General features: G+C 39.7%; 2 protein-coding genes across 5 annotated transcripts in view; one reads left to right on the top strand and one right to left on the bottom strand.

Annotated features, from left to right (window-relative positions):
* The window catches only part of LOC120567969 (phosphatase and actin regulator 1-like), a 46,546-nt gene extending 25,370 nt beyond the window's left edge, over window positions 1-21,176 (bottom strand). Inside the window, exon 1 of one of the 2 annotated variants that reach the window (XM_039815109.1) lies at window positions 20,985-21,176. In XM_039815109.1, coding sequence (XP_039671043.1) covers window positions 20,985-21,096 — 112 coding nt within the window. In that variant the 5' untranslated portion in view covers window positions 21,097-21,176. Of the gene's footprint in view, window positions 1-1,280; window positions 1,843-20,984 lie in introns of those variants that run through there. The other variant, XM_039815108.1, reaches the window with a different exon arrangement.
* LOC120567968 (zinc finger protein 585A-like) lies at window positions 6,347-18,429 on the top strand. Of its 3 annotated transcripts, XM_039815107.1 has the most exons (8): window positions 6,353-6,465; window positions 6,685-6,884; window positions 7,867-7,968; window positions 8,050-8,145; window positions 8,350-8,460; window positions 9,057-9,180; window positions 9,274-9,398; window positions 18,380-18,429. In XM_039815107.1, the coding sequence occupies exons 1-8, from the start codon at window positions 6,441-6,443 to the stop codon at window positions 18,413-18,415; spliced, it is 819 nt and encodes a 272-aa protein (XP_039671041.1). In that variant the 5' UTR covers window positions 6,353-6,440; the 3' UTR covers window positions 18,416-18,429. The 3 variants fall into 3 exon arrangements, with proteins under 3 accessions (XP_039671040.1, XP_039671041.1, XP_039671039.1); XM_039815106.1 differs by lacking the exon at window positions 18,380-18,429 and having other exon boundaries at window positions 6,347-6,465; window positions 7,848-7,968; window positions 9,274-12,487; XM_039815105.1 differs by lacking the exon at window positions 18,380-18,429 and having other exon boundaries at window positions 9,274-12,487.
* Window positions 21,177-21,479: the final 303 nt, after the last annotated feature.

Genomic DNA, 21,479 nt, shown 5'->3' on the forward strand with positions numbered 1-21,479 from the left:
TAAATAGCTTTACAGTCGATGCTAATTAATTAGGAAGTCCGAAAGCTAGATAAAGGAAAGAAAAAAAAAGAACCAAACCACTGAGTAACATCCAACAGCTTCTCACAGTAGGATAGGAAGGATGATGACACTTTCATTAACTTCAATAAAATAAAATACTTAAAAACTGAACATCAGTTCACAACATCAAACACTTCTTCATAGGCCTCTAGACATCCCTGAAATATATATTATATTGACAAATGAAGCAAGCTTTTGATTTTTGGTGCATTCTGTGAAGATGAAGGATCTGTATATTGTCTACCCAAAGGGCTGTGTGTGTCTGTCTGTATTGGTGCTGTGTTTAATGCTACCCAATTTTTCTTTTACTGAACCATTTCCAGGCAGAAAATAAAGAACCAGAATGTCTACAATTTAAGTGCATGGTGATGTAATTAAACCCAATCTTCTCAAGCCCAATCTGCTTGATGAGAACATCCTCTTCCAAGTATCTAGGGTGATTAAAATGGTGTTTTTTTTTTGTTGTTTTTTTTTTAAAAGGCAAGTGATCATTTCATGACATCAGGCACATACTACCCCATCTTCACCGTGTCCACCTACGTTCTCCACTACTGTAACACACACAAAAAAAAAAAAAAAAAAACACACACACACACACACACACACACACACACACACACACACACACACACACACACACACACACACACACACACACACACACACGTGGATACTTTTAATTAAAAACACTTGTTTGCATACCAAGATGGCTACTTGAAGGCTAAGTGAAGATGCAATGACGCTGAACTGGAAATGGCTTTGTGTATACAGCCTGCACAGTTCCATTCCATTTTAATAACATCTATATGCTAAATTAGGGTAAGACATACCTCAGCTTCCCCCATAATAAGACTAATTCATAAAATGTTTTTTTGTGTGTGATGCAAACCAACAAAGTAGCAATTTAAGAAGTTCTGATCCAGTCAGACGCACTTTCCACAACAGCAACAGCGAATCACAGTCGCTTTGTGTTAAAAAGGTAGCCTATATATACACTGACCAACTTCAAATTGTAAATACAGAATATTATCACACAAGCGGACACATCAAGGAAACGCAAAGCACATTCGTTGAGCGTCTGGTGTGGTTGTAAAACACTTAGCAGCCCAGAAGCATGGCCCCAAATAATGAGAAGAGTAGCCTATATATCCTGGATGGCAGTACCGCAAGGCTACCGTGGGCCAAACCGCACACAAGGCTCGAGCCTGCAGGCTACTCACCGTCCCGTGTGTCGTTCCCGCGACTGCAATTGCTGCAGATGTGCTTTATCTCTTTCCCGATGTGACAGTGGATCGTAAAGGGCATGTTATTGTTGTGGTGCGGATGCTGGTCGTGCCCTTTCTTGTTGCTGAGAGACATTATTTTGACCAGGCTGAACGCCTTTTTCTTCGGTTTCTCCACCGCCACGGGCGTTTCTCGGCACCCCGTGGTAAACCAAGTGCCGTGCATGATGGTGGGCGCTGGATCCACCGTCGGGTAATTGGCCGTCCTGAACATCGCGGACGCGAAAACGGAGCACGGTGGTGGATTTAAATTAAAGGGCCATCAACTGAGTCCTACCTGACCTGAACAGTAGCAGCTTTCATCGATCCCAAATCAGCCGCTTCTCTCTGCTGTGTTCCCACACATTTACCTGAGTTCCCAATAATGTGCAGCTATTTGGTTACGCAATGCAAAAAAAGAGCCCTGCTGCCAGATTTAAGTAAGCTAATAATAAAATAGCGGGTGAGCAGCGAACAGCAACGACTACCTCTCCCTCCCAGCGCTGTAGACTGCAGTCGGTTGTAGCTAATCCACGATTAGTGGAGCTGAGCAGGGAACGCCTGTGATTGGCTGCACGGTGCGCTCCTCCAATATGTCAGTGTGGACGGAGGAAAAGTTGCTCGTCTGATAATGGAATTCCAATTATTTATTTTTTTTTAGCAAGTTACCTTATGTGACAGAACATTTCTGTAACAGTACAACTAAAAACACCGAGAGCATCATATTTGCAAAAAGAGTAAGTTATGGTGTGTTTTTGGTCTAATCAACAAATTTATTATTTATTCAGAAGAGTGCAATAATTAATGCAATCTAATATGAAAGACTGACTCTAAGTTTATAAAAATAAAATAAATAGTCCAATCAAGGGAATAGAGCCAAACATTAGACAATTGCGCACTGATTTCCTTAGAAAGGTCATTGTAGTATTGTATAACATTGTATATCTTGACTTCAGACTTGTGTGACTACAGCAAGTGCTATACAATGAAGGGGACTGGACCACATGTGAAACCTGGTACCTCAAAGCTAATATGTAGATTTTGAGTTGCCAACAATAATAGATTATTTTCTGAAAAGAAGGACATGAACTATGCATGTTACCATGTCCGTGATGCCAGTCAGGTGCTCAAAACACTTGATAAAAACGAGATGGTCTACTGTGATACAAAAAAAAAAACATACTGAGGTCAAATTTAGTCTACGGTTAAAATGAAATCACATTATTTACTACACTAATGGATAACAAATTAAGAGTATTTCCTCCACATTTATCCACCCCTCTTACAGATGCAAAAAAGCCAAAAAAGAAAGTGCAAGAGGCAGCAGAGGTGAATGCAAAAATGACATAATATATTTAATTTGGGCATAATAACAGACAAAAACTCAAGGAATTTAAAATCAAAGAAAAGAAACACAGCAAAGGGACCATAATCAGTTATCAGAAAGCCCAATACTTCAAATGAAAGAGCTTAGCCTCAAGTAACAGCAAAGCATTAAATATTAACATCACAAATTCCAAACAGCAACTCGGTTGATCCCTGAAGTTACTGAGCACATTTTCAGGGTAATTGATAACATTAATGGCCAGTTAATGAGGCGTTAATTATGGAAATGATAAGGGACCCCACGGTATTTCCAATGACGTTTCCTACAGAGCAGTGAATGGTTGTGAGCTGGGGAGTATCTTTGATGTTCCTTCAATGAGCTGCAGCTTATTCCAGTCAAACATCAAGACATCAAAGCCCTCTCTAAAATTAGGGGCACAGGCACTTGATTTACTCCCACAACGGTGCAATGCAGCAGCTGCCCTCAGTTGCCTCTTTTTCGGTGCAAAGTATCACACTTTTTCATTCATGTGTGTTAAAGTTAAACATTGAACACTGAAAAACATTTTGCAACAAAGAGTCTGAGGTTAACGGATAAAGGAGCGAAAGTCTTTGCCATGCAAAAAGTAGATAATACTGCAGCAAAGTGTGACTCTGTACAGTTATGTGTGTGTTTGTGAGAAAAAGAATAAGAGGCTTTAAACACTCAAGAAATGTATGTTGCTGTCTTACTGCACTGGTAGTTTCATAAACAAGGAGAGAGATAAGCTTTCTCTGTTTACTCCCATCAGTGCACATTATTCTGCCTATAGACCTTGACTTATCTTTAAATTCTAAGGCTCAAAGCTGGCATTGGCCTCAAAAGCATGTTGACTTGAGCCTATATGAGCCTACGTCTTGTTAAAGGTCCCATAGCATGGAAATTTCATATGCCTTCCCCCAGCCTGCCTATGGTCCAATTATGAGCTCATAAGGAGCAAGGTTACCTCCCCTTTCTCTGCTTTGCCTGCCCAGAGAATTTGGCCCATCCATGAGAGAGAGACATCATGCGAATGCAAATGTAAAATTTCAAGCCAAAAAGAATACTTGGAATTGATGGTGGTGGTAAATATTCATGAAAAAGGACAAGTTTGTGAACGGGCAACACAGATTTTGATAATGAACAACTAAACACGTTACACACTGGACCTTTAAGCTCAATGCCACTTCGGCCTCACTTTTCTATTAGATCATTCATATAAGAATCAGATAAGCTACAAGACAGGTCATTTGTCAGATGCAAATGCATTTTCTGTGTCAGGCAGTGCTTATCAGTGCTACAGCACATCACTTATTCTTCTACTCATTTAAAAAAAGACTTTAAAGGCTTGAAAGTGGAAATTTTAAGTGACTGTAAAAAGAGTAATGGACTAAAGCTGACCACAGCTGTCATTTGTGAAGGAGCACACTTAACACCTTTTAGAGCCACCTTTCAGTCATACGATACCCAAAAGAAAGATTGCTTTTTATTTTACTTTGAAATGTATTTATTCTTAGTGTTCCACTGTCTTTACTGCCATTATCTGTCTAAGTGCAGGCTTGTGTTAGAATGGTGTGAAGAACTAATGTTAGATTTATAATGTTAGGCTTATTAAATTGCACTTTGCACAATTGCCTATTACTGTACTTATATATTTGTATCTATCAAATTGCAACAATCTTTGCAAATAGCTTTCTCCCGTGTCCTGACCACAGAAATCATTACTTGCCTTACTTTTCCTGCCTCAGTAAAAAAAAAAAACACTGAAGATTCATTGAAGTGTGTGTGTGTTTAAGTTTCTTTCAGAGGTGCTTCCAATGGGTTTTTGTGTGAACATATAACTAATTCAGCATTAAATTCTTGGATCAATGCTGATCTTTCAAAACTAAGTCTACTTCCTGTGGTTGACAACATACCTGACACGTGGCACAATAAAGTTAAACTGACACAGTAAGCTCACCCAAAGCTGCTAAGAAGTATTCGCCAATCCTTTCTGACTCACCTTGGGTGGACATGTTGGCTCATAGAGTTGTTGCCATGAAGCCTTATTAGTATATGTTAGTTCTTATACACTGAAAAGCAGTGAAAATGTGGTTTCTTATACACGTATTAGAATCAAATGTAAAATGGGTGATGTTTTACTTGAAAGAGAGTTAACAATGCCGTTTCTTTCCTATTTTGGATCCTGGTTTAAACTGGTTTCCATGGATGTAGTGCAGGTTTTAGGCAAAGCAATTGTACAACTTCTGACTGAGCAGCCTGTCACTACAAATTTGCTGTTCCTGTTCTCCCTGCAATTCTCTGTCTCTTCCCATCTGTCATTCTCTCTCTGCATTATTATCTGTCATACTCCCTCGCGCACACACAGTACCAGATTTCCTTGACACAATCTGAAAGAGAATTAATAAGATGGTATAAGTACAGTGCCTTGCCTTTTCTACTTTTGATGTGGAGAAATTTGAATGATAGTTATGCAATCATAATCTGTAAGGAGAATGACTCCACACATTTTTTAAGCAGTTCTTGGCTCCATCTTCAGCATTAAGCTCAATCTTCCCCCTGACAGGCAGCAGAGTAATGTGACATGAGTATGTGAAGTCTAAACAGACTGCAACACTTCAGGAGTGAAATAGTGATGTATTTATTTTGAAAATAAATCAAACACGGACACAGAGCAAGACACAGACATGTCAAACTGAGATAGAAATGTATCTACTTGTTTTTAGAAACAGTTGTGCACGTCAACAACTTTCCCTCTTAACATTAATAGTCACTGTGAATATAATTCTGCTCAGACACTGAATCCAACAGAAATGTCCATAGTACTGTCATAGACTGTCAGGGATTGTTGTAAAATGCTTGCAACTACAGTTTCAGAAAACTGTAAACAGATGACTGCTCGCTCTTCATCTTTGTTATAATTCATTCTGCCCGTCTTTTCCTCTCCTCCTCCTGTTTGCTTGCCATGCCTCGGTATGTTTTCTGGAAGAATTTCAAGAATTGACAAGTCTGAATGCCAAGGCGATAACACAACGTATCAAATGGTGCCTGATATAAGGAACAGCTACCACGGATAATGTCACAATAAAACTTAAAGACGCTGTTGAAGTCTTTTGATTTCCTAATAATAATTGAATGCTCTTCCAACATGGTTTGATATTTTCGCCTGTTATCTAATGGATAACAACCTATATCAACATTTTTGTCATATAGAGGACAGCCATTTGTGCCAATACAATCCTAATGTAATCACTAGCATGTAATAAAATAATTAAAAAAATTGTCAGTATAGGCTTAAAATAAACCTTTATTACATAATATGCAGCTATCATTTATTGTGTTATAAATTGCTGAAAAAGCAAACAAAATTGCCATTTAAATGAGGCCAGTCCAAGTGTATCCCATGTTACAATGCCGCCATCTAGTGGGGTATTTTGGTAACGTGGCGACACATTATTTCATACCACCCTTAACAAATCATAAACAAAGAGTAAATTCTAACTTTTCTGCCGCTTATGTGCCTCTTTCATCACAATACCGATTGCGTGTTATTAACAATTGCTTTTGTGCTATCTTAATGCCAGACTACCATTATTTAACAGGCTATGCTACTAAAATAACTGAAATGTGCATCTGCCTTGTACGTTTGTACGTAACGACGTAATGCGTATACTTCCCAAAGAGAAGTCGGAAGTGGCTTCCATATTCCACACAGTCAGGCGTTTTATGGTTTTCCTACTCTGCGACATAATGATTATATCCATAACGCCAAAATGAGCAAGCTATTAATGGACCATGGTGAGTGTTTAACACTCAACTAAACCTTACCTCAGTCCCTAACGTTAGATAAAAAGATAGCGATAGAAAGTGATGGTTTTTGGGTAACTTCACGGCTAATGTTAACGGAAACAGTGGCTGGTAGTAACGTTACTGCAATAACATGTGTGGTTTATGTTCACTCTAGTGATAAAAGCAGTTGTCTCTGTTACCACACAGTTTTACCATTTGTTTCCTCAGGTTCCCTTCCTCTTTCCTCTCTCCGTCTTATCGTGCCCCCTTTGCAGCTTGTGTCTGCAGCTCTGTGGGAGATAGTGAAGCAGGGAGCTGTGATGTACTATGGTCTGCTGGAGGAGTTCGTTACCTCCGTGCTGGAAACAGTCCCTGAACTGCTCACATACACAGAGAGAGTCCAACTATCTATGGGCCTACGTGCAAAGGTAAGAATTTAAGCATAGCCTTACTCAAGTGCTGTTACTATGTTCAATTTTGAGGTACAGATTTAGATTATTAATAAAAAAAACATAAATCAACTTATAAATTATGAAATATTGTAGCAGCATGTACCATAATTAAAATCAGCTCCACCTTTACCAGCTGCAACATGAAAGTGATTCATTAGTTATAATCCAATAATATAATAGCCTAAACGTTATTCTGAAATGGGCCATGACTACTTTTACTTTTGGTACTCTAAGTAGGCCTATATTCTGATGCTAATACTTTTTTTTACTTGTAACAGAGTATGTTTACACTGTGGTATTACTACTTTTACTTAAGTAAAAAAATCTGCATTCATACTTATACTCTACTAAATTTGAAATGGAAAATGTACTTTATTACTCGAAATACATTTATTTGACAGCTACAGTTACTCTGCCGAAAAAAAAGATAATAAACATGAAATCTATAATGGTTTTATGAAATATGGTGATTGTTTTTGATTAAACAACCAACAGTATCAAAGTATTTCAAGATAGTTAAAATGAATAACCAATTAATAAAATACCGTAAATAATACTTTAACACAATAATACTGCATAACAGGCATTTTTACATGTTGCTGATAATACTAATTTATTTAGGTTAATGATCTGAATGATTTTTTCATCACTGCTTGTCTGATAGTTATAGCCCTAATGGTCAAAAGATATATGCCTGTTGATCGCGGGGTCAACTACAAAATAGTTATAATGCACATTTAGTATGTAGGAAATATGAGTAAATCAAACTGCATCATTAAGCCCCTAACACTTGACTTCACAATGCTGTTTCTGTTCATACTTTGCATTGTTATATATGGTACTATTGTTGATAGCTCTCAGATGATGGGCCATGCTACTCAGGGCCACACCTTCACATGTGACTGAGTTGAAAAATAAAGGCTTCACTGAATTGTTTAGTCTCTTTCTATGCCAACAGGTGGTGCTGGAGTTGTGCAGCAACAGTGATTTTGCCAGCCCACAGGCCATCCAGCCTCATCTGAGCAGAATAAACACCTACATTACAAACCAGGATAAAGAGGTGGATGCTCTTGTTTAATCTCCATCACTCTTCGTGTCATGTGCATTTACTTCATGTGCACTTTTATTTGCTTTTTCAAAGACTTCCAGCTCTGAGGTAAAAGCATCAGTGACAAACTTCCTGAAGCTTGTTCAAACTCTAGTGGATGATCAACGTCAGAGAGATACATTTTATCAGGTGATTTGGATGGTACTATATCTTTTAATTATTAAGATGATGTCCTATGAGAACAATGCTAAAAACTAACTAAGTTCCTATCATTATATACCATTAAATGTCTTGATGATTCCATTAATGTAAATCTCAAGATCTGAAGTGGTATCAAAAGGGCCTTCCTTTGTTGGATAACATTTAATGAATACTTTTCTCTTTATTCTTTAGAAAATCTTTCCAACAGTGTTCGGCCCTAGCTATGACTCAGCCCTACTGGCTCTAATGAGAAAGTTCCTCTTCAATCTGCAGAAGCTTTTACCTGTTCCAAACCTTGAACAAGTAGGTACCTGACAAACAGTAATCCTGGAACAAATAAAGCACAACAACTATAGATATTTAATATTTATACTGAATCTATTAAGTATTATTGTAATATTTGTTAGCAGTATGTTTGTATGTTAGCACAGAACCAATTACTTGTTTATATTGCTTTTCCTTCCTACTTGTTCTCTACAGAGTCAATTTTTTTTGTCCTTTGATGTGCTCTACTCATCAAGTAGAAAGTAGAAAATTCAGTCATTTAGTAGCGGGCTGGAGAGTTGCAAGACAATTAGTTTTGTAACCTGCATGTGAAACCGTCTAGTGGATATTATTTTTCCTGACTTCATTAACTTGTTAGGTAATCATATCTAAATCCATGCATATATTTGTGGTTACTGTAAGAGTAAGAACAGTTTCACTAGCTTACCCTTCTCTGGGAGATGATGAGATGAGAGGGAAATGTAGAAAAGCATTACCTGATTTGAAGCATATGAGGGGTGTTGTTACAATAACAAGAATATTAACAACATATATGAACACGACTGAAATGCAAGGATGGATTTTGAATATAACAGTATCTGAAATTGATTCTAACTGTCCTGTTACATTTCAAGGCTTCCATTTGGCTCAGTCTCTCTCCTTCTATCTTGAAAGAGTGTGTAGACTTCCTGAATCAACCTGAGCCCCTGAATACACTCATTCAGCATCACAAACATCATGGCCACAAAGTTCCACAAGGTAGTATTTTCACACAACTCCCAATTGTCTGTCATATTATTCCTTCTGTTTTAGTTATTGAAAATAATTTGTGTTTTGTCATTTTTTTCCTAGCTTTATCTTCCTCCGGTGATGATTGCATTCTTTCCAGCCTGTCCTATCACCTACCACACGTGGACAGTGACAAAGGAGACACACTTGGCAGTGAGTCGAAAAAGAAGAAAGAAGAAAACTCCAAGGTGAAAAAATCAGAATTGTTGCGGAATAGCGATAGAAATGGACAGAAGCATGTTATTGATCTGACTGAAGACCAAGGAGCTTCTGTTGAAGTAATACTTCAACCTTTTGATGAAAGTGAGTCTAATGATGATGAGGACGTGGACAAAGAATGGTCCCACCATTTGAAAACTGGCAGTACGACCTCCTCAAAAACCTTCAAGTGTCTTGTCTGTGGCAAAGATTTTGGTTCCCCAAGGAAACTAAAGGAACACAAGATTAGCCACAGTGGTTGCTGTACAAACCCAACGAGGCAGTCAAATTCTGTGGGCCAAAGTAGCTTTTTTGAGAAAATAAATTTACATCCTAAACCAAAGACATTTGAGAATAATGCTTCTAGAAGTGAGAATAGGCTTTCACCATGTGCAAGTGCCACAACATATAACCCATCAAATCTACACAGTCTTCAGAATTTTGAGCGGTCTAATGATGCTTCTAGTCTTGTTTGCCATGTTTGTGGCAAGGCTTTCACTTACCCAAAGAATTTTGACAAACACCAGAGGACTTGTGTGGTTAGTAGTAAACGACAAGCCGAGACAGACCCACAGTGTTCCACAAGCTTAGCTCATCACTCCAAACCAAATCCTGTTGATAAGACCAAAGACTCTTTCTCCACTGAAATTGGGCTTTCAAATGGTCTACCCCAGGAATCAATATCTTTGGACTCCCCACAACAGCAGATGTGTAAAAGAAGCAGTCGTGTCAAACAATGCTCCGCATGCGGGAAGGTATTTACTTGTTCTGTCGACTTGATGAAGCACATGAGATGTCACACTGAACACGGTCCTTACCTTTGTTCCTGTTGTGAGAAACACTTTGACAACTATGAAGACTGCGAGACGCACCAGGAAGGTAAATGCAGCGTTTCACACCAGCATTCGCAAGACAATTCATCGAGCAACGCGAATAAAAGGAATCGGGAGAATGCCGTTGTTTCAAGCGGTATAACTCCGATCCCAACAACCCGAGACGCATCTGCCAACTCGCAGGCTAAGTCACCTCTGACGTGTCAAGAATGTGGCCAGGCTTTTACTTACTACAAGAGTTTTGAGAAGCACCAGAGCAGATGTTCCAAAAGAGCTCCTCGAAGGAAAGAGCCAACAAATGCAAACCATTGCGTTATCAATGCTTGTAATTTCCGATCAGCCGACAATTCCAATGGGAGACATGCTGAGGCAAGTCCTGAAACGAAGGAAAGTGAAACTGCAAAAACTCTGACCTCGGCAGAACACGCAGATGACTCCCGGACTGAGTCTCGCGCCATCAAGTGCACCATGTGTGAGAAGAACTTCTCAGAAATTGTCCTCATGAAAAGACATTATTCCAAATCCCATAAAGTTAGAGGCTCATACCCCTGTCCTCTGTGTAAGAGAACTTTTGTGAGGTTGTGCGAGTTGGTTCGACATCAGCAAAACAAAAGATTGTACCAGTGCGGCGCCTGCAAGAAATGTTACACAAAGCCAGGACTACTAAATGATCATGAAAAAGTCCATAGCGCGAGTGTGGCACCACGCATCTGTGAAACGTGCGGGAAAAGCTTCAAATCTCTCGCTCATCTGATTCTGCACCAGAGCAAGCATAGAGAACGGCAACCTAGTGTTTGTTCCGACTGTGGGAAACAGTTCAGTACGAAAGACTGCCTGAGAGCGCATATGGTGAGGCACACAGGTGGTTACCCGTGCCCTGTCTGCGGGAAGAAATTCTACCAAAAAACGTACCTTAAATGGCATCTGTATAAACACACGGGGCAAGAGCCGTACCTTTGTGACACGTGTGGGAAAGGCTGGCCGAGTGCAGCTCAGCTCAAGCTTCACATGATCGAACATACGGAGGAAAGGCCGTTCAAGTGCGAGGACTGCGGCGCGTGTTACAAGAGGGGATCCCATTTGATGGCTCACCGCAGAGCCAAACATATCAGGTTGCGGCCATTCGCGTGCGAGGTTTGCAGCAAAGCCTTTAGATTAAACGGTGAGCTGAAAAAACACATGATGGTTCACACAGGGGAACGGCCATTCACGTGTCCAAGGTGTGACAAAAGATTCACGAGAAATTCTCGCCTTAGGGAACACAGAGAAAAAGCATGTCTGTAACTTCATGCCGTTACTTACTACATACTTGTACTTTATGATTCATATGCCATACTACACTACATAAGTACATGTACGTAAGTTCTATCATCAACTATGTCTCAGTGCTGTATATCTACAGTGCCTTGCGAAAGTATTCGGCCCCCCTTTAACTTTTCGACCTTTTGCCACATTTCAGGCTTCAAACAATGTAAATTTTTTGTTTTGTTTTTTGTTTGTTTTTTTTAAACCAAAAATGCCATACATTGTGTCGCACCGGCTTCTTAAATGTGAGGATTTGCTTCTCTATATTGTTTCATATCATACCTTTAGGTTTAAGCTGTTGGTCGGATAAAACAAGCACTCCGAAGACGATACCTTGGGCTCTGAGAAAGCGGCAGACATTTTTCTGTTAGTAAGTTATACACCAAACTATCAACCGATAAATTGAGAAAATAATTGTCATATTATTTGATAATGGAAATAATATGGCAGTTATGGGAACTTGTATATTAAAAATTCCCAGAGCTGTAGATATCTTCTTGACAGTGCTTGTGTTGGGATGTCAATTTAAAATGATAGGAAGGCCATTTTTGCTTTGTAGATTACTTATTGGTTAATCAATCGTAGTTTCAGCACCAGTGTACGTATTGATACATTTAACCTTGTGCAGTAGCCTACTGTTGCATAAAAAGCATTGCTCCACCAGAGAGCAGTGGTGCTCCAGGGACTGCCTCCGTTTGATCAGCCAGAGTCAAACTGTATTTTATGTACAGTATCTAGAAGTTTATTTAACCGTTCTTCAACAGACCACATCCCATGCAACACATTTTTTTTTATGTCAAACTGAAAATGACTTGGTCTGCAGAACATTTTGATTTTGGAAGTTGTTACATATGACTGTAATCTTCTTTAAGTTTGCGAGGATAAAGATGCAACAGTGCTACTGTAAATCTTTCATTAGATCTGTTGTCTACAACATCAGACCTCTTTTGTCTGTGTCCCTTTCATTTGTTCTATGCAGAGCCCTGTCTCTGCAGAGCATGGAGGAACCCTCAGTTTGAGAATTTCCACTTTGTCTGCTAATTAAGAAACAGTGTTGCAGGCAAGGTGATAGAGGGTGACAGACAGCAGCTTTTTTTTGGTAGGGGAAATTAACATCTCTGTATAATGAAATGAATGCAATAAGGGGAAAGAGAACACTGTATACTTTTCTATTTCAAGCCTTTGAAAGGTCTATGGACGGGATGTGCTATACAAAAGCACATTTTTGCGGTACTAAGGTTCGGTTACAAGCCCACAAAATCACATTTCTGTACTTGACAGCAAAGTGAGTGAAAATCGAAACCGAAGAAAATGAAAGCAATCTTCAGTGGGCTCTGCAACGCTAACTGGTTGGTAGACTGCGCCACTCCTCTGGGACATTCTGGCTGTCTCTTGTCTGCAGAGACACCCTGAGATTTTTCTCTGAATGAAACCTCCATCTGCCCTGCTCACTCTTGATGAACACTGCAGCATGGAGTGGAGTGGACTATCAACTTAAGAGCTTAGGTCCCCTCTGGCCTCTTATGCCTGTGCTGAAGTTAGGACTAATATCTCAGGCACAGGTAAAACTCAGCATTATATAACATGTCACATCAAAGAGTTCTCCTAGTTACTAATGAGCCAGGACTGCTATCACAATTGCAGGTGTTAGTACAGAATGATTCCCCATGGACCATTACACAATGATCCATACGCAAATGAGTCATTTTAAATCTTCTATTGATGCAGTTATAGCTCTAGATGTGACCCCATTCACATATTGACCCCAACCACCAGACTCAAGGCCAAAATCGTTCTCTTAGAATATGAACAGAAACCCCAGTATTGTGTTTTAACCTCTATAAGGTTAGTGGAACTTTTTCCCCTCTTAATTGTTTCTGTTTTGGAGCACCCTGGTGGCCTAGGGAGCCAAGCTAACCATGAACAATGTCAACGTGCAAACTGCTGTTTGCGTGCAGCCAGGGACCTTAGTTGCATTTCATTCCCCATATCTCTCTTCACTCATTTCTTGTCATCTCTCTACTGCAACTATCGCATAAAATTACAAATATTTTTGATTTTTTTGTTTGGTTACTTTTAAAACATTGCATGTCTGTCAGTGTGTGCTTTTTGATACTACCACTGTGGTTTTTCAAAGCCAAATATTTTCACAACCTACACACAGGGCCTTTAAGTAGTATTTAGAACATTTTATCACTGCAGTTATAATGTGATGTGACTACAAGATCAATTCTACATTGAAGCTGTAAGATTTGCTTGAGAAAGGGTAGCAGCAAAATGTCCCCTCGGTTTAATTTCACATAATTGTCCCGCCTCTCCAGATTTCAGTCATTTATCCTGTAGGCTAGTAGTCGGTTTTTACACAGAGTTACATAATTGTCTGTTAATTTCAGGCATAGATCACACACTGTACATCTTTGTTTGATTTGAAGGGCACCCCTCCAAATTAAGTCCAAAAAAGGTTTATACTTTAACAAAAAATAATAATATCCACTTTGATTTATAGCATAACTAATACAGAAATATTTATATTCTAAAAATACCAAATAGCAATGCTTTTCCAAAATGGAAGTAGCATTTGGGGATGTTATTAATTTGTGGTTTATATTGACAGAACATTTGAGAATGACTCATGGCCTGAGGATGAACAAATCACATCAAGTGGTTTAGCTAATCAAATATAGTATAATAATACACATCAGCTATTAATGTAAATCCCCCCCCCCCCTCATTTAAATAATCTAAATATTATAATAATTGGAAGTGCATGAGCCAAAATCTATAATGACTTTTCTCATTAGAAATAGGATGCAATTTTGAAGGACTGCTGAGTGGTGCAATGCAGCTTTGATTGAATTGACTCCCAGGTTTGCAGCAGTGTTGAAAGGGATTCTGACTCTGTAAAATCTCTTACTCAGCAGAAGTGTCCTCAAGAGCTGGTGCACTATGGGAGCTGCATTTTTTACGCCAGCAACAAATGCCATTCTGTAGACGTTGATCATATCCACATGATGGATGCCCATCTTTATCCCCCACCTGCCTGACATTATCTTGCTGAGAATATGCATTTTGTTGTTATTGTAGATATTAGGGATATGACCTACCCATCCTTTAGGCAACAGACTGGATACAGTGTGCTGCCTCTTTTGTCTTATTTCCTTGGGCCCCACAGAATTCGTTGCATGTTGCTTTAAATTCAGTAAAACCATCATTAGAGAGTAACATTGATTTCTCTCCTCTCTCCTCCAGCGTAATTGGTCCTTGGCAATGCTGCCTTTCAGATTGCAGTCAAATCTTTTCCCAATGTGCTGCCACACTTATTGTAAATATGACCCATAAGCACATCGCCATGCCGCGTTCTCCAGCTTGGGAGGCTTTTGAAAAAGGCGTTATTTGTCAGCTGGCGTGTGGAAAGCACATCACAGCCAGGAGCCTTTCTCACACTTCTAAGTGTGGCAGAGAGAGAAAGCAGAGAGAGAGAGAGAGAGAGAGAGAGAGAGAGAGAGATCCTGAGAGGATGAAGCTTCCTGCAGGCTTTTATAGAAGACACCTGGCCGTCCTTTTCTTTAAACCATCTTGGCCAAGTGACACTGATGGCTGATTGAACTTTAAAGCAGCAGATGCATCCAGTAAGGGTCCTGGATATAGCATTGCTATTTTTTCCTACTGATGTTTTATTCAGACACAGGATGCTTCAGCACAAGAAGGCCTATGTGCAGCCAAGTAGGGAAGATGGATGCCAGGTTGTTTTTTTAGATGCAGCGCTGTGAGTCTATCATATGATGGTCTGTAAATGCCAGCCATATGCTGTGTGTGCATGCATTTGTTAGATGGGGGTATAAAAGAGAGGGATAGATTGGGAGCGACCGAAATAGAGAACTCATGCTGAAATCTCTTGCCACTAATTATCACCAATTTGTTAAACACTTTTGCTAATAGCCTCAAGTGCCACAAACTGCTAAAAAACATCACAAATTCAACAGCCTCTGCACTGGCTCCAGCCCAGCTAGTTAATCTGAAATTCACTTTCCCTTAGAAAAAAAAAGGCTGACAGTTCGAATTGGTGATTGCAAATTCTGCTCGTTCTTGACCTTGTAGTCACATTTAGCTGCTTTTTGAATTCCAACAAAAAGTGGATCATCTGACTAGACCTTCTTCCGTGAGAGTGAATACATGCAAATCATTTCTAAATGATTACCAGAGTAGTGAAACACAACACAACATATCTGCACACATGTCCTGTTAGAGAGGCTACAGTTAAATATCTCCCAGTGCGTGTACAAAGTGTGTCTCTTGCACACTGTAAATCCTCAGGTAAACCCTGCACACACACAGAGCTCTGCAGCAGAAATTGTCCCATCCCACCATGCATCTGGTATGTATTGATTGTACTCTTTTGGACAGCGGTGCTTACTGTACACAGCGATTGCAATACAGAGCAGAGAGAGAGAGGCAGGGAGTGGTGGGTGGTGAATGAGTTGAGTTTAGCTTTTTTTAGCTTAATGTGGCTGCAACACAGAGCCAGGTTTGAACATTCAATTGTGAGACAGAGAGTACTTGTGCATATCCAAATATTGTGTTCAAACTTGTGTGCTTACATCTTAATTTGTAGACATGTTTGAATTTTAATACATTATGCATGTTGTTTATGTGCAATGGTAAGAATACATACCCAATATTATCTATCCTCAAACAACTGTAATTCAAGTCTAGACTTCAGCCTTGTCTATTTGCATTCAGGCCAGGTATAATGGTGGGAGCTCCAGCCATCAGCGTCCCCACACTTCTACACTTGACACAGCACCCAGCTGTTCAAAACAATTAACATCTGTACAGTAGGTCTGCTGTGATTAATGTTCCATATGCCAGACCAGACCTGAGAAGACCCTAAGCCTGTAAGGACAAGCTGACCTGTGTGTTGAGGCTGCAAGGTGCATAGAAAAAAAACAACAAAATGATTATCAAAACGTATTCGTGGCATTCTAGATCACAATATGCTACATGACTGTTTTTAACATATGAGATTTGCCTAAATTCTGGCATGGCAAGTTCTAGTGTATATACAGAATGTTTTCGATTCGTTTTTCGTATTAAAAGTAAAGAAAGCTTACCTAGATTTCCCCTAATTTAAAAATGTCAGCCATGTGGCTATTCCTGTTTAAATCACAATACAAAAGCATTCATGTGCAGCATACATAACACACTTGTACTGTAAAACACAACTGAATTGCACCAGGAAGTCTGGTTTCTTTGGTAGGAGTGTGTTAGAGGAATATCAAAAAGAGACTCTGTAATTGGGTGAGTTTCTTTTGTGTATCATGAGCGTGCCGACAGAAAGCAGATGGGGCTGTAGTTGAGCTGCTGAATGATGGGCAAATAAAAACAAGCAGACAAACTCTTCCAGTGAGACGGATGCTGTGTCAGCAGGCAACACCTGCATATCACACTAACAAGGGACCAATATGCATGCACGCTTGGCGGTCACAAACACACATACAACAAATACACATGTTCTACCTTTGGGCTTAAAATCCATAGATAAGACCCTTACTTAAATAATAATGATTGTAGTTCAACAAACACTGTTGGTCCAGATGATGACGTGTGTGTGTGTGTGTGTGTGTGTGTGTGTGTGTGTGTGTGTGTGTGTGTGTGTGTGTGTGTGTGTGTGTGTTTCATAACAGGCAGTAATGATTGAAATTAAATCTGTGAAGTAGGTCAACCATCCGTCTACACCTTCACCCTTAAATGTTTTATGACAGGTGACACAATCGTTGATAGCTGCACAGTAACTGACGCCATTATATTGTTATGTCTTTGTGACTGTGTGCAGGGCCATTTAACGGTGGGGCAAATTAGATTAGTGCAGACACTAAACAGGTCAATGCAATAAAGCAATGTTTCATATGTGCTCGCTGATTCCATTAGAAGCCCATAGAGTATCTGCCATTTGTATGCTACAGCCTTGTTTCTGCAAAAGTCAAACTGAATCTCCATAGACACCACTGACGCATGCATGGGCTAACTACGCTAGGTTTCAGCATCAGGGAATAAAGCAAAGTGTCAGCTGTTTAAACACTAAACAGTCGAGTTGGCTGTGACACTAATGAGCAACTATAGGCCAATATCAAACCTTCCATTTTTAAGTAAAATCATAGAAAAAGTGTTTTTTCAACAACTCAACCTTTTCTTATCGCTAAACAACAGTTTTGATGCCTTCCAGTCAGGTTTTCGACCACACCACAGCACTGAGACGGCTTTTGTTAAAGTCTTTAATGACATCCACTTAAACACAGATAGTGGCAAAATTTCAGTCTTAGTATTACTTGATCTCAGTGCTGCATTTGATACAGTAGACCATGACATATTGCTTGACCGATTGGAAAACTGGGTTGGTCTTTCTGGCTCAGTACTAAAGTGGTTTGAATCCTATTTAAAGAATAGGGACTACTTTGTGTCTATAGGTAATTATACATCTGAGCATACAAATATGACGTGCGGAGTTCCCCAAGGCTCAGTTCTGGGGCCTCTTCTGTTCAACATCTACATGCTTCAACTGGCTCAGATTATGGAAAACAACAAAATAACGATTGAAAGTCAGCACTCAGCTTCAAAAGACAATGTTGAAAACAACAGACAAAGCCAGAAATCTTGGTGTAGTCATGGACTCAGACCTGAATTTTAAAAGCCACATTAACATAATAAAAAAATCTGCCTATTATCACCTTAAAAATATATCAAGGGTTAAAGGACTTATGTTTCAGCAGGATCTGGAAAAACTTGTCCATGCTTTTATCTTCAGTAGACTTGACTACTGTAACGTGTCTTTACAGGTCTCCCCAAAAAATCAATCAGACAGCTGCAGCTGATTCAGAACGCTGCTGCTCGAGTCCTCACTAAGACCAAGAAAGTGGATCACATCACTCCAGTACTGAAGTCTCTACACTGGCTTCCAGTGCCTCAAAGAATTGATTTCAAAATACTTTTACTGGTTTATAAATCACCAAACGGTTTAGGGCCAAAATACATTTCTGATCTGCTACTACATTATGACCCACCCAGACCTCTCAGGTCGTCTGGGACAGGTCTACTTGTTGTCCCCAGAGTCAGAACTAAACAGGGGGAAGCAGCGTTCAGTTTTTATGCTCCACATATTTGGAACAAACTCCCAGAAACCTGTAGGTCCGCTCCAACTCTCAGTTCTTTTAAATCTAAGCTAAAGACCTATCGTTGCTTTTCTTTAAATAATCTATTTTATTAACTTTAATTTCTTATACTGCACTGTAACTTTTATTCTTATACTGCACTATCAATTTTATTATTGTCTTTTAATGTTTTTAATTTGTTTTGTTTTTAAATTGTTTTTAATTGTTTTCTTACTGCTCTTTAATGTTTTATGTAAAGCACTTTGAATTGCCCTGTTGCTGAAATGTGCTATACAAATAAAGCTGCCTTGCCTTGCCTTGCCTTGTGAACCTCCGACTCATCTCCAAACCATCACATACACAAACTCACCACATACACAAACTCACCACAAATCCAAAACAAATTACACAACTCTGTTTCATTGAAACTGGCAGACACTGGCAGTGTCTTGATTATAACGTGACTGTGTGAGATACTAAAGTGCATTTTCTGCTCTCTGTGAGCAGTTCATTGATGAAAACATGGATACAGTCATAAATAGAATATAAGGCTTAACCATTACAGTGACACTGAAAAAGCATAAAGAGAAACCAAAGCCATTGCCTTGTCCAGAACTAAGCAGAGATAATTGCTTAGTTCTTGTTTCACATCTTTGGCAGCACTGGTCATTTATCATTATTAAGCACCTAGGCACACACAACCACAATGCTTTTGGTTTCCTTGGCAATAAGCATGCTAAAGCCTGCTCCACTTCTTCAGGTGGAAGTGAGTCAACAGTGCTGTTGTACAAATCGCCCCCGTGCCATCATCATGCTTTGTATGAGCTCAGTGTAGAGTAGGAACACATAAAAAAGGAAGAAAAGAGACAAATTACAGTGTCCCGTCATTGACAACAAGCTTATCTCCACAGGGCCAAACACTCAATTGGCATGAGCAGCCAGAACTACAGAGGCTTATCTGAGATAAGCATGCTGGGGGCCTTTTTTATTCAACATTCATTCATCCAGGAAAACACAACTGAGCACCAAATGCGCTTTTCCAGCAGCACCCTGGTTCAGAGAGCTAATACAGCAGCTACACTGTTGGCCACTGAGCAGCTGCACTGGAGAAAGGTGCAGTCACTTTATCTATAACGTGATGAACCTGAACCTGAGACCCTGCAAACACAATCCCCTCACCATCCAGAGTCTACACTGCTTCTGTCCTGACTTGAGATAATACAACAATCTGCTTAGTGACCTCCCACCTATAAACACATAGTGCTGAAATGATTAGTTGATTAATTGATGTGCTATATCAGCTTTTCAAGTGTGATGAAGGTTTGCTGCATTTCTCATTTTTTATCTTTGTACATCTTTAGGATTTGGGACTGTTGGTCGACAAAACGAGCAATTTAAAGATGTAACTTTGGTGTCTGTTGAATTGTGATGGATGTGACTTATAAGTGAAAATCACATTTTGATTATGACTGCTGCAAACATCACATATCATTTAGAGATCATGACATGCTTAACATGACAACCATTAGATCTGTAGGCTAAAACAGACAGCTGGATGCAGAGTGTATCTTAAAGTGCAAAAGATCTGAATCCGGTTGACTCAGCATAAAATGCCAAGTCACCATGGTAACAGGGAATGCAACACGCTTTGTAACTGGGTGATGTGGACAGTAGGCTATTCACAATTAACTAGCAATCACGGGATCTATTTAAAAACTATGTTTACTGCGGTGATTAAAGTATACAAAAAAAACAAAAAACGCTGAACCAGCCATATGCCATTTGATTTTGTGTTCCACAACCACAGCCAAAGCTTAGGCTATATACGGGTCACGTTGAAGCTTCTTCATATTATATAACTGCGTTAAGGTTAAATTACAGTGGTAGAAATGACCAAGCGCTCAACATTCACACATGAACGGTATTTAAAGCTATACAATTGCTGCTTTAATATCTGGACTCCTTCACTAATGTTTTTGCGCCAAACACGTCAGTGTAACCACCAGCGTTAGCCTACAAAGTTGCATAACATTTCAGTCACATTTCCCCCTGCCTTACAAGAATATTTAGAGCTGATCCATTAATACATTATGGAGGGATACACACATTAAACTAGCGCCAGTCCACAAGAACAATAGCCTAGCCATATATAGGATCGTTGTAATTTTTCATTCGCGTAAACCAGAAGCGTATTTTAGGCGATAATTCCCCCACAGTCCACCCACATAAGACATCAGGCAAAACATCTAAAAAAAAAGATTTTTGGGGACAGGATGGATGAGTGCGCGCCTACCTGTCCGCAGGTTGAAGGAGAGTCTGGCTTCAACCAGATACGGGATATCGCTCTTGGAGCGGAGTCTCCTGATCGGTCTGCGGTCTGTGCTGCTGTCTGGAGTGGTCGCCATCAATTTGAACCAGTGTCCAGGGATGACTGCCGGCCGACTTGGGCAGACGAAGAACCACGGCCACTCACACCGAGGTAGCTATTGATGGGGAGGAGGGAGTTCAGACACACACAGAGAGAGAGAGAGAGAGAGAGAGAGAGAGAGAGAGAGAGAGAGAGAGAGAGAGAGAGAGAGGCGTTGGTGGCATAAGGATGGCAATTTATGGGGGGGGGAGGGGGGATCTAAATTAGCTTGACCATAGTATTGTTGTACAATGTTTAGTTACAGTATTTATAGAATACTAAATTACATATCAAGAATATGAATATGTATGATCATCTATATGCTAATTTATAATAGCCTAAAAAAGACAGCTATGGCTTTCACGTTACCATAGCTACACT

The sequence above is a fragment of the Perca fluviatilis genome, chromosome 11, assembly GCF_010015445.1.
Source record: "Perca fluviatilis chromosome 11, GENO_Pfluv_1.0, whole genome shotgun sequence".
In the NCBI taxonomy this organism is placed as follows: domain Eukaryota; kingdom Metazoa; phylum Chordata; class Actinopteri; order Perciformes; family Percidae; genus Perca; species Perca fluviatilis.

Bases quoted from the DNA above. Each gene is read 5' to 3' on its own strand.
- LOC120567968 (XM_039815105.1), top strand. From the start codon at position 6,441: ATGAGCAAGCTATTAATGGACCATG. The intron at 6,885-7,866 runs GTAAGAATTTAA...CTATGCCAACAG, and splicing joins CTATGGGCCTACGTGCAAAG to GTGGTGCTGGAGTTGTGCAG. The intron at 9,181-9,273 runs GTAGTATTTTCA...TTTTTTTCCTAG, and splicing joins TGGCCACAAAGTTCCACAAG to CTTTATCTTCCTCCGGTGAT.